At 48.4% G+C, this 12335-nt stretch overlaps 1 protein-coding gene across 1 annotated transcript; it reads right to left on the minus strand.

The window, feature by feature from the left end:
- Positions 1-6079: 6079 nt before the first annotated feature.
- Positions 6080-11613, minus strand: CENPV (centromere protein V). The gene is made up of 5 exons (XM_060259071.1): positions 11301-11613; positions 9325-9423; positions 8628-8697; positions 7894-8008; positions 6080-6294 (listed from the first exon to the last, which is right to left on the minus strand). Exons 1-5 carry the CDS (start codon positions 11576-11578, stop codon positions 6170-6172), a joined length of 687 nt encoding a protein of 228 aa, XP_060115054.1. The 5' UTR covers positions 11579-11613; the 3' UTR covers positions 6080-6169.
- Between the last annotated feature and the right edge of the window lie 722 nt (positions 11614-12335).

The raw sequence follows: 12335 nt of genomic DNA on the forward strand, positions 1-12335 counted from the left end.
TTTTGGAATACCTTCAATTTCACCTTACAAATATTTAACATACAATTCCAGGCTCTAAAAATGGCTACCCATTGGTAAAGGTAAAGGTAGTTCCCTGTGCAAGCACCAGTTGTTTCCGACTCTGGGGTGACATTGCTTTCACGTTTTCACGGCAGACTTTTTACCGGGTGGTTTGCCGTTGCCTTCCCCAGTCATCTACACTTTCCCCCCAGCAAGCTGGGTACTCATTTTACTGACCTCGGAAGGATGGAAGCCTAAGTCAACCTGGAATCGGCTACCTGAACCCAGCTTCTGCTGGGATCCATTGGCATTACATCTGCTGGAAACACAAGAAGTCAGTGACTTCATAAATCAGAGGGGGGAAGAAAAACCAAGGGTGGGAGGAGTGAATGCCTTTGGCCCAGAGCCTCTTTTCTCTGTCTCTTCTTTCTAGAGCCTCTTTTCTTTGTCTCCTCCATGGCCTATGCCCATCCCTAGTCTGGAACTTAGCTTGCAAGAAAGTCAAACACCCAGCCCGCAGGCCAGATTCGGCCCACCCAAGGCTTTGATCAGGCCTGGGGGGCTCTTTTCTCCCCCCCCCCTCCTGTCCTTACCCTTTGAAGCTTCCAGGCTGAGATTCTTTCAGTTTCAGCCTGGGAGCTTCAAAGAGCTTTTGAAGCTTGCAGGCTGAGTCCCAGGTTCTCCCTGCCTTTCTTTGCTGGCTGCTGCAAGGAAAACGGGTGGATTTTAAGATCCATTCCACATTTCCCTTGCAGCTTTGTACTCTGCAATGGTTTCAAATGGAGTAGAGATGGTTACATTTCCAGCTTTCCTATAGCTAGCTGAAACTCATGCTTCCTGGAGTTGAGTCCTTGCAAACAAGGGTTGATGCTTTCAACCAGTTTCTCTCTCCTGAATGGACCTAATCTAGTGAGTACTCTAATGTGGGAACCCGCAGCCAAAGCGGGATATTATACTGGAAAGACTTTGCCAATCTGAGTACACTGGTGGGGAGAAGTTTACAATGCCATTTCATTGTTTCCACAGAGTCAGAGCCTTATGCTTTTTCTTGATAATTTATTTTAAAAATTGCATTGCCAAATTCCACTAGTCCCCCACCTTTCCAACTTAGACCATTGGAAGAGTTTTAAGCATGTTTTAAGTTTTAAAAAAAATAATTGGGTTTGTCTGTGTCCATTAAAAAGTCTGTGTATCTCCGCTACCTGACATATTTTATGACACTCATGGCCCAGCCCCACAAAGTCCCATTTGTGTCAGATCCAGCCCTCCTAACAAATGAGTTTGACACCCCTGGTCTAGCACATGGACATTACTGGTTCTTTATGTAGCTTAGCCACTGTCACCTTCAGCTCTTTCAGTTCATGCTGGGCTTGTTTTAATTCCCCAAGTGCACAGGTAATCTGTTTCTTATTGATTTTATCTCCTATGTTTAACTTTTTACATTCTGTGTACTCTTATTTGCAGTTGTTATGCCATTAAAGGTTTGGAATTTAATTCCCCAAGTATTTTTGCATGAACCTCATTCAAGTTTCTGTACCTCATTTGGTATCTTTCTTCTTCTTTCTGTTCATGATGCAGTGCTTCCTTCAGTTGACACACTCAGTCTTACTAGAATGGGTAATTTTCTTTTTTCTAACTCATTCAGAGCAGTTTGGTGGTTTTCCTCCTCCAACATAAGAACGTTGCAGGTATGTTCATGTTGTTAAATTGACATTAATAGGTTCATGCGGTGAGGATTTTTTGTCTTCTTCTACCTTGGTTTTTTGTGAGTTTACGTGTTTTCCCGTAGATGGCCAGAGGATCCTTGTTCTACACAAGCCGTGTTGACATTCTTACCTTTGATAGATGACACCAGCTTTCTCCCAGGATCCATTGTGAACAGAGATGGAGAAAGACAGAAGGCATACAAATCCAATCGTACAAGGGAAGGAAGTTTGCAAGAGCAATTTAGTTGTTGTCTCGGTTGAGAAGCAGCCCCTCTCTGTGAAAAAAATGACTCTGCGCAGACTTTTGTTCCTGTCGTTATGTTAATCGCAATACAAAAACCGCAAAAGGGGAAACCATCAGAAATTCAAACATGCTAACATCACTATTTGATATTTCTCCAATATTGCTATGAGTGACTATAACACCATTGGTTGGTGATAACAACCCAAAAGGTTTTTTTTTTACCATTCTCTGTGTACAATTTCCAAGCTGCAAAATCCGATACAAAGTAGCACTGAAAGTCTTAAGAGTTGGCATAAAGAAGGCTACTCTGCACTTGTAACCAGAAAACAATACGTTAGCACAATTTTGATACTGCTGCGTATTGGCAGCTTAAATGGTCCACAGTAGAAAATTCCAACAATCGGCCCCTCTGTTGCTCTCATGGACTGCCAAATCAGTGGGCCGTAGAGGACAGAATTCATTATCCAAGATGGATTAGGGCCATAGAGGACAGAATTCATTATTGCGGCCTTTCCAAACAATATCTCAGTTCTCTCACTTATGATAATGCTAGGGAGACAGTGAAACAGAGAATATTGGATGTTGTCAGACAAAATGACCTCAATAGCACAACCAAATGGTGAGCTCTGACAGAACCAATCAATAGGGTGACCCCGACGCCTTACCTATACTGCTTAACGAATAATGAACATAGGGGAACAGTTACTGTTATGAGGTGGGATGTTCTCCCTTCAGCTGTGGTGGAGGGGAGATACAAAAAGGTGCCATTCCAAGAACGATTATGTCCCTGCTGCTGCAGTGATGGTATCGAATCTCTAGTCCATATCGTATTTGACTGTGAGGCTTATAATGATCATCGAGAAGTACTTCCATTTTCTATGGCCATACCTTTTACCGGTAGCCAAAAATTGCGACTCCTTAAGAATCTTCTTAGCGATAAGAACCCTGAGGTTACATACAAATTAGCAAAATTTGGCTGGCTTGCCACAAGAATAAGGAAAACTCTTAACAGTTCAGTCAGGAAACGGTTGCCAATCTGTTTGCTGTAACTGCCATGTTTTGTTATATTTGTAGTTTTATAGCAGTATTTTATGCCTTTTATGTAGGATTTTATCATAGAATCATAGAGTTGGAAGGAACCTCTAGGGTCATCTAGTCCAACCCCCTGCACAATGCAGGAAACTCACAAACACTTCCCCCTAAATTCACAGGATATTCATTGCTGTCAAATGGCCATCTAGCCTCTGTTTAAAAACCTCCAAGGAAGGAGAGCCCACCACCTCCCGAGGAAGCCTGTTCCACTGAGGAATCGCTCTAACGGTAAGGAAGTTCTTCCTAATGTTGAGTTGGAAACTCTTTTGATTTAATTTCAACCCATTGGTTCTGGTCCTACCTTCCGGGGCCACAGAAAACAATTCCACACCATCCTCTATAGGACAGCCCTTCAAGTACTTGAAGATGGTGATCATATCACCTCTCAGCCACCTCCTCTCCAGGATAAACACGCCCAGCTCCTTCAACCTTTCCTCATAGGACTTGGTCTCCAGACCCCTCACCATCTTCGTCACCCTCCTCTGGATCGGTTCCAGCTTGTCTATATCCTTAAAATGTGGTGCCCAAACTGAACACAGTACTCCAGGTGAAGTCTTACCAGAGCAGAGTAAAGTGATACCATCTCTTCACATGATCTGGACACTATACTTCTGTTGATACAGCCCAAACTTGCATTGGCCTTTTTAGCCACCGCATCACACTGTTGACTCACGTTTAGCGTATGATCCACTAAGACCCCTAGATCCTTTTCGCACAGACTACTGCGAAGACAAGTCTCCCCCATCCTATATCCATGCATTGGATTTTTCCTACCTAAATGCAGAACTTTACATTTATCCCTGTTATGGTCAATCAGTTTTAATTTTGTCTGATTTTACTGCTTTAAATGCTGGCTTAGGCAGTGAATAAACAATTTATTAAGGGAAGAAACAAAGAGGTCTAGTCAGGGTTTTTAGTTTATCCTTGGTTTTAACACTAATTTTACATCTTTCAGTGTCTTAAAGTCTCTATTCATATTTTATGTATATTTTAGTATTGTATAATAATTATTGTATATTTATATCACCTTTTATTGGTTATGAATTGAACTTTTATGAATTGTTTGCTGGTCTATGACCATTATAAATAAAGAAATTCATTCTAGGTTGTGCCATATCAGTAGGCGAGGCCAAGGAAGCATGCCGTGGCCGTAAAACTGTCAGCCGAAGGCCACTCCGAGGTAATTGTTTCAGACTCTCTTTTCTTCTATAACGTGGCTGAATAATGGAACTATTAAGTGATTACATCATTCCCCACATTTACATCATTCCCCACGGAGAGCCAGTTTGGTGTGGAGAGCCAGTTTGGTGTAGTGGTTAAGTGTGCGGACTCTTATCTGGGAGAACCGGGTTTGATTCCCCGCTCCTCCACTTGCAGCTGCTGGAATGGCCTTGGGTTAGCCATAGCTCTGGCAGAGGTTGTCCTTGGAAGGGCAGCTGCTGTGAGAGCCCTCTCAGCCCCACCCACCTCACAGGGTGTCTGTTGTGGGGGAGGAAGGGAAAGGATATTGTGAGCCACTCTGAGACTCTTTGGAGTGGAGGGCGGGATATAAATCCAATATCTTCATCTACCTCACAGGGTGTCTGTTGTGGGGGAGGAAGGTAAAGGAGATTGAGAGCCGCTCTGAGACTCTTCGGAGTGGAGGGCGGGATATAAATCCAATATCTTCATCTACCTCACAGGGTGTCTGTTGTGGGGGAGGAGGGTAAAGGAGATTGTGAGCCGCTCTGAGACTCTTCGGAGTGGAGGGCGGGATATAAATCCAATATCTTCATCTACCTCACAGGGTGTCTGTTGTGGGGGAGGAAGGTAAAGGAGATTGTGAGCCGCTCTGAGACTCTTCGGAGTGGAGGGCGGGATATAAATCCAATATCTTCATCTACCTCACAGGGTGTCTGTTGTGGGGGAGGAAGGTCAAGGAGATTGTGAGCCGCTCTGAGACTCTTCGGAGTGGAGGGTGGGATATAAATCCAATATCATCATCATCATCTTCTTCTTCACATTTAATGTCTAAAGAAGATTCGCTATACTGCCGCCATAAACACAGCACTTTAATTATATTATAATTTTAAACTATTTCAATGTATGCCTATTGGCCTTGTTCACCACCCTGAGCCTGCTTTGGTGGGGAGGGCAGGATATAAATGGAACAGAATGAAACAAATAACAAGAAGCAATGGTAGAAATCAAGCCTGGCTAATAACATGTCACGCTACAAGATATGCAGCAGGGTTTTCGTAGCAACTCACTCAGATCTCCGAAGAGTTACATTTGGCAACAGCTCAAGCCTTGCAAACAGAATATCTCTGGGTTCTCAAATTAAAACGTGACCCCATTTTGTATATATCTGCTGTTTGTTCTCACTCAAAGGCAAACCACGGCAAACTCACCTCCATTCATCGCTTGCCTTGAAAGTCCTACAAGCAGGGGTGTCAAACATGCGGCCCAGAGGCCAAATCAGCACCCCGGAGGGCTCCTATCAGGCCCCCAAGCAACTGGCTCTTGTCTACTTCCTTCTCCCCCTCTCTTGCTTCCTTCTGCATCTCAACTTGCTTTGCGAGGCTTGCTCAATCGCACAGGAGCTACAGAGCAAAACCTCAGTTTTCTTCATTGGTTGAGGCTCCTTCCCCTCCTGGTCCCCTGGGGAGGGAGGGAAAGAGCCAGAGCTTCCTTTGCCCAGTTCCCTGGATCCCATGGGAGAAATACAAAGAAAGCACCTTTAAGACCAACAAGTGCTAATGTTTTCAGCATGTTTTTTTTAAAAAAAAATAGCTTAAATAGTCCATATTTATATCTTTGTGTTTGTCTATGTCCTTTAAAAAGTTTATATCTCTGTAACCTTAAACAGGTACACACATGGCCCAGCCCAACCCAACATCTCATTTAAGTCAGATCTGGCCCTCATAACAAATGAGTTTAACACCCCTGTCCTACAGGGTTGTTGCTGGATGGCGCTCTACTTACACATACACACACACACCCTCTTTCTATGCAGCCCAGCTAAACAGCAGGAAAAAAACAAGCAGCAGAAGTAAAATTATTTAACAAAAATACAACCTTTATTTTCTAAACGGTAAGAACTCCTGCGGAGCAGTCCTGGGCGTCTGTGCTTCCGGGATTGGCACAGCTACGGTTTTGACAAGCTCTTGATGGTAGGATGCTCCTTGACAGCCTTCTCCCACTCCTTGCCATTGATCGCCTCCGTGGTGACACTGCGCACCGTGCCTTCATCCAAGCAGTGCACCGCTATCCCTAAAAAAGAAGCCATCCATGATGTAGAAATTCTGGGTACCGTCGCTGCTATTCCTTAAGGTGCTTGGTGAAAGCTTTACTGAGCAATGGACAAAAATGTGGTCTCTGCTGCAGGGAGCTTGCCATCTGACCCAGATGGAAGGCAAGAGATGAAGGCGAATGTTAGGGTGACGGGGAGAGTCCACGTGAATGCAACTGCACACTATTCAGTTTCATTTTCATGAGGACTAAAGTGTTGTACCAAAGTTTTTGTGAGAAATGAGGTGTGTGTGTGGAGAGGAGTTATAGGGAAAAGAGTGTTTTAACTTGGGCCGTTCTGCTAAAAAGAGCCCCATGGCGTAGAGTGGTAAAGCTGCAGTACTGCAGTCGGTGCCCTCTGCTCACGACCTGAGTTCGATCCCAGCGGAAGCTGGTTCAGGTAGCCGGCTCCAGGTTGACTCAGCTTTCCATCCTTACCGAGGTCAGTAAAATGAGTACCCAACTTGCTGGGGGGGAAATGTAGATGACTGGGGAAGGCAATGGCAAACCACCCTGTAAAAAGTCTGCCATAAAAATGTTGTGAAAGCAATGTCACCCTAGAATCGAAAACAACTGGTGCTTACACAGGGGATTACCTTTACCATTTTTTATCCTGCTAAAAGTCCCCAGCCAAAAGCACAGGGAGCGCCCTACTGAAAGAGAGGTACCTTCTTTCACAGTCTTTGGCACTAGCTGCATGGGCTACATTTGCAACAGTCCCTTGGATCATTCCATGTCACTCAAATGGACAAATACATTTCTGGCTGTGGGGAATGAGGGCAGTGAAACAGAGCTCTCACCACCAGGACTGCAGCTGCATGGGAAGATTCTCTATTTCCCTGTTATCACCACCACAAATGCAAAGGCATTTATACAGTCAACAGGGTAACCATACAGTTTTGTGTGCATTATGGGTTTTTTTTGGTAACCCACTATTACTACTATGCTATAGCATTATTACAATCTTTAGTTATAATCGACTAGTTCCTCTAAATTCCCAACTTTCATCTTTTTAACAGTAACTGAGGCCTTTTTTGTTGTGAGGATATAAAGGAAAAGGAGCTAGAGGCTTACCTTTTTTTAAAAAAAGGCTATAGCCTTTTAAAACATTAAAGCTAGAGATTCAAAAGAACTAGGTGTGGCAATGCAGCATAGTAACGCTATAACAATCTAGCAGTTCACGACATGAGGGGAGCACGGTGGCTAGGAGCAGAGTTGAAGCAAGGAAAATGATGCCAGTGTGGGTAGGACCTTCAAAAATGTGCACCTTCCAATCCACATGGCATGCCGGTGCATTTTGACTGCGATCTTTCCAAAAAAGATCACATCACATTGGGTTTGGGGAAGAAATCAGGGCAGGACAAAACCAGGAACGTGGATGGTGTCGGGGGTGTCACGTGGGTGCTGAAGAGAAAAAAACAAACAACAGCCAACTCACTGCAGTTTGGATGCCAAACCAGCATAACCTCCACGTGGAAGCAAACCAAAATATGGGCCGGCTGGACACGGGAGTCCATTGCAACCCCCTTGTGCCTGGGACAGCTCAGATCAGAGAGACGGGCAGCTACAGGCGATTCCTACCGTAGCCATCTGGATTGGAGCGGGGAGTGTAGAAGCTCTGGACACCGCAGGTCTTGCAGAAGGTGTGTTTGGCAGTGCGCGTGTTGAAGGCGTAGGTAGACAGGTTGTCAGCGCCCTTAGCAGAGAGAACAACGACCGCTTCTTGATTTATTTGCCAACTTAATATCCTCTCCCCACCCCCCGCCCCAGCCCTTCACTGTGAGGGCTTCAGTGATCCCTCAGCAAAGAACATTTCTCATCCCACTTTTTTGTATTTCCCAAAGTTGGCAACCCTAGGTCACCATAAATCAACTGCAGCTTGATGGCAACATAAATCCTTGTAGGTGTTTAGGACAGCAGTACAAATGGGAACCAAGCCAGCAAGGGGGGGGGGGACACTTTTCAAAATAAAGCAAGACTCAAGTTGCCCCTTTAAGACCAGCAAAAGTTTTATTCAGAATGAAAGATTTCGTGTGCACACGAAAGCTGACATTCTGAATAAAAAACTTGGTTTTAAAGGGGGCACTTGACTCCTGCTTTGTTCTACTGCTTCAGACCAACACGGCTGCCCACCGGGATCAACTTTTCAAAACAATATTTGAATTAAAAACCTAAACCACCATTAATTAGCAAACTGAACGCTGATTTCCCACAGGTGCAACACCTGCTCCACCACCTGAAATCTTCCTTTGTGTGTGTGTGTGGGGGGCTCTCCATGTGCACTCAGTTGCAACCTTTCCCTCCCCCCAACCCACCTTCAGCAGCTTGAAACGTGAGGCAGGGACAATGAAATGCCGGTTTTGCTTCTTAACACAGATGCTGCAACTGCAAAGAGAAAAAAAAGAACGCTTGGAGGAGGAAAAAAACCCACCACTTCTGGGAAGTGCTTGTTCCATGCGTCACAGATTCATGTTCCAAAAACGACTGAGATCCAGATTAGGTCAGCCTCCATTCTGGGTACAAAGAAGTTGGTAACGTAGGGTTTCTTTTGTGGCAAATGTCCCCCAAAAAGGGCCAAAAGAAGAGGAAAGCCGGCAGGCCCGTAGCTACAGGGGGGACCAGGCCCATCCTTTCAATCCCCTCTTCCAACTGCATGGCCTTTCATTGGAGGGCCCCCAATCTGTCCCCTTTGCTCACCACCATTCTGACCAAGTAGCATCATCGCTGCTGGTCTTTTTGCTTTCTTTTCTCCCCTTCCCTAATGCAGCGTGCAGAGCAAAGTGGGGTATGGGGGGAATCAAGAGGTCTCTGTCTCTCTGAGAGAGGAGCACATAAGAAAGGGGGGAGCAGAGCTGCTGTGACTGCCCAGGCGAAGGGGGATTAGCTTGTGGAACTCTGCGCTGAGGGCCCAGGGCCACCCAATCAGGTGCCCCCCCCCAAATAACAAATCCTCCTGTGGGCCCCACCAAACCTGAAATCCTGGCTACAGCCCTGAAAGCCAGCATCACTTACTTGCAGTCGAAGATGTGCAGGTCGGCCGAGGCCCAAACCTCAAAGCGGACAGTTCCGCAGTGACAGCCTCCTATGTGCTTCACCAGTCCCTGGTACTCGCTGGGGAGGGAAAGCAGGAGAATTGAGACTGGTCAGGACCCGTTCAGAGCTGCAGGGAGTTGCTGGGAAGAGCCACTGCAGGGAAGCGGTTACGTGTTGGATGTGGAGGGCTCCAGATTCAAATCCCCACTCTGCCACTGAAACTTGCTGGGCGACCTTGGGCTAGTCACGCTAGGTTTGTTGTAAGGATTTTGTAAAATGGAGGCGAGAGGAATGATGGTGGCCACTGGGTCCCTTTCATCGCAGAGAAAGTCAGGGTATAAATTAAGTAAATCAATAAACGGCTATAACAGTTTTGCAGAATGGGCAGAGCGCAGTTTGGGGGTCTCCTGGAGAGAATGCAACAGGACCCACTGGGCCCAAAATCAAAGTGAGCAGCTCTAACGAGCAAGGCTTCAAAGCAATTCTTCCAGGGCCGGTCTCTATCTGCCGCCTCTCAAGTCTTCGTCTGTTTGTCACAAGTACAGCCCCACGGGATCAGACCAGGGGTCCATCTCGTCCAGCTTCCCGTTTCACACGGCCAACCAATTCCTCTGGAGGATGCAGAGGCTGAGATATTCCCCTGAGGCCTCCTTCTGGCACTGGTACAACCTCTGACTGTAGAGGTTTTTCTTAGTCACCAAACCTTGTAGCCAACGAGGGAACTCTCCCCCTCATGCCTCTGTCTAGCCCAGGGGTGGCCAGCGGTAGCTCTCCAGATGTTTTTTGCCTACAACTCCCATCAGCCCCAGCCAGCATGGCCATTGGCTGGGGCTGATGGGAGTTGTAGGCAAAAAACATCTGGAGAGCTACCGCTGGCCACCCCTGGGCTAGCCTACGGTTGGCAGTTGCAGACTGGGAAAGATGAAGACCTGGAGAACCTAAAAGAAGGCCTTGGCCCGGGAAACGCAGGCTGGATCATGTTGGATCAGCCTAATATTATGGGTCAGGCAGTGGCCAAACCCCAGGCACCATCAGGAAGTCCCGGAGCGGTGATAAGGAGATTTTGGCGGAGGAGTGGGGGGGTTGGAGCCTGAAGAGGGTGGGGTTTGCAGGGGACTTGAATGAGGTTTAAAGCCATCTCGTCCACCTTCTAAAGCAGCCATTTTCTCCAGGTGAGTTGCTCTCCTGTTGCCTGGAATTCCGCTGCAATCCCAGGAGATCTCTAGCCAAAGGTTAGCAGCAACCCGAGCCCGGCTCCCCTTTTAAAGCCATAAACAAAAGCCCATAAGCATCACCCTGGCCAGCGGCGGGGAATCCAACCGTGTCGCGCCTTCTTTTTGCCCCTCCTCCATCCTAGGGCCCATCCAGTTCATTGGGTGCGCCCCGGATCCCAGCCTTTGGAGAGAAGGAGCCTGCCCCGTCCGCCCAAACCCACCCGGCAGCCAGCTCAATCTCTCCCCTTTACTCCACGTCCCCGAGGCCAAAGGGCGAGAGGAGGAGGCGGAATAACGGGGACAAAAGGAAAGAGCGAGCCGCAATGCGCTCGGCTGCCACGCGAGTATCCGGACTTTCGCCTTCGAGCCTGCTTTCCCGGGCCAAAGGCTTGGACCCCGCGGCCTCCGCCTCCCTGAAAGGCGCGCCTTGGCGCTGCCCCTCCCCCAGCCTGCCCGCTTGCCCTCCCCTCCCCCATCGCAGCTTTCTCTGCCCACCCACCGACCCCCGGCTCGAGAGGCCGCGCCTGCCTGCCTGCCTACCGGAGAGCTCTGCGCCTCCAGCGCAAAGCGGGCTGCTGCTACTGCGCGCAATCGGGCGCACCGCGCACGGCCGGCAGGTGCATCCGTTCCCCGCCGGCAGCAGGGTTTTGCGCGCAACAAGTCCCCGGGCTCGGCTCCCCCAAGCAACCCCAGCAGCACGCGTGCCCTCCTCCCGCCGAGGATCGAGCCCCTCCGACTCACAAGTTGTCCAACAGCAGCTTGGCCGCCTCCTCGCCGCTCAGCCGCTGGCGCTTCAAGAACTGGAGCCAGCGCTCCTGCTGCGCTCCCAGAGCCAGCGCGCCCTGCTGCTGCTGCTGCTCCTCCTCCGGGCCTGGCGACTCGGCTTTGTGGCGCGCCGAGCCCTTGGCTTTGGCAGAGCGATCCCGTGAGCTCCCGACAGGCTCGGGCGGCTTCTTCCCCCCGGACTGCTGGCCTTTCCGCGCCGCCGCCGCCGCTGGAGTCCTCCTCGCCTTCCCCATGGTGGCCACAGCCGCTGCTCAGCGCTCTCGGCCGCGGCCGCTGGAGGGCGCTGCCGAGCCGCGCGGCTGCTCCGCTGGGAGGCCACGTGGCGGGAGAAAGGAAGGATCGGGCCCGCCTGGGAAAAGGGGGCAGGTCTTCCACGTGCTTTCGGCCCGGCTGCGATATGCTCGATGTTGTACGTGGATCGTGCTTGAGAGCATGGGCACAGAGCTCCGCCTCAACCACTTCCATACCTAAACTATTGCCTTGGGCGGAGGAGAGAAGGAAGGACCAAAGGTCGCCAGAAATTTGTGGAAATTTGAGGGGCGGAGCCTGGGGAGAGCAGGGATTTTTTGGGGGGGGTGGAGGGGGGAGAGCGCAGCAGGGCACAATGTCGTACCCTCCAAAGCAGCCGTTTTCTCTAGGGAGACATATCTGGAGATCAGTTGTAATCAGAGGTCATTTCGTAGGAAAAGAGGTGCCGCAGCTCATTAGCACAACTTATTTGCGTATGGTGCACACCCTTGACATCACCGGAAGGTGGACTAAATGAGATCAGTTCAGCATCTACCTGAAAATGCTTTTTAAATTATAATTGTCATAATGAAACCTTAGTCCCATCATACTTTTAAAATTACTTTCTCCTATGTGGCCACAGTGGCATGAGGAAGGTTTCCATCGGTCTGCTTTATAGGTTTGGGTTATTTTCCCATTTTTTTTCTTTCGTGAGGGGAAAATATTAGCAAGTTTGACAAATCTTGAGAGTTCAGCAAAATT

The sequence above is a fragment of the Heteronotia binoei genome, chromosome 18 (genome assembly GCF_032191835.1).
Source record: "Heteronotia binoei isolate CCM8104 ecotype False Entrance Well chromosome 18, APGP_CSIRO_Hbin_v1, whole genome shotgun sequence".
In the NCBI taxonomy this organism is placed as follows: domain Eukaryota; kingdom Metazoa; phylum Chordata; class Lepidosauria; order Squamata; family Gekkonidae; genus Heteronotia; species Heteronotia binoei.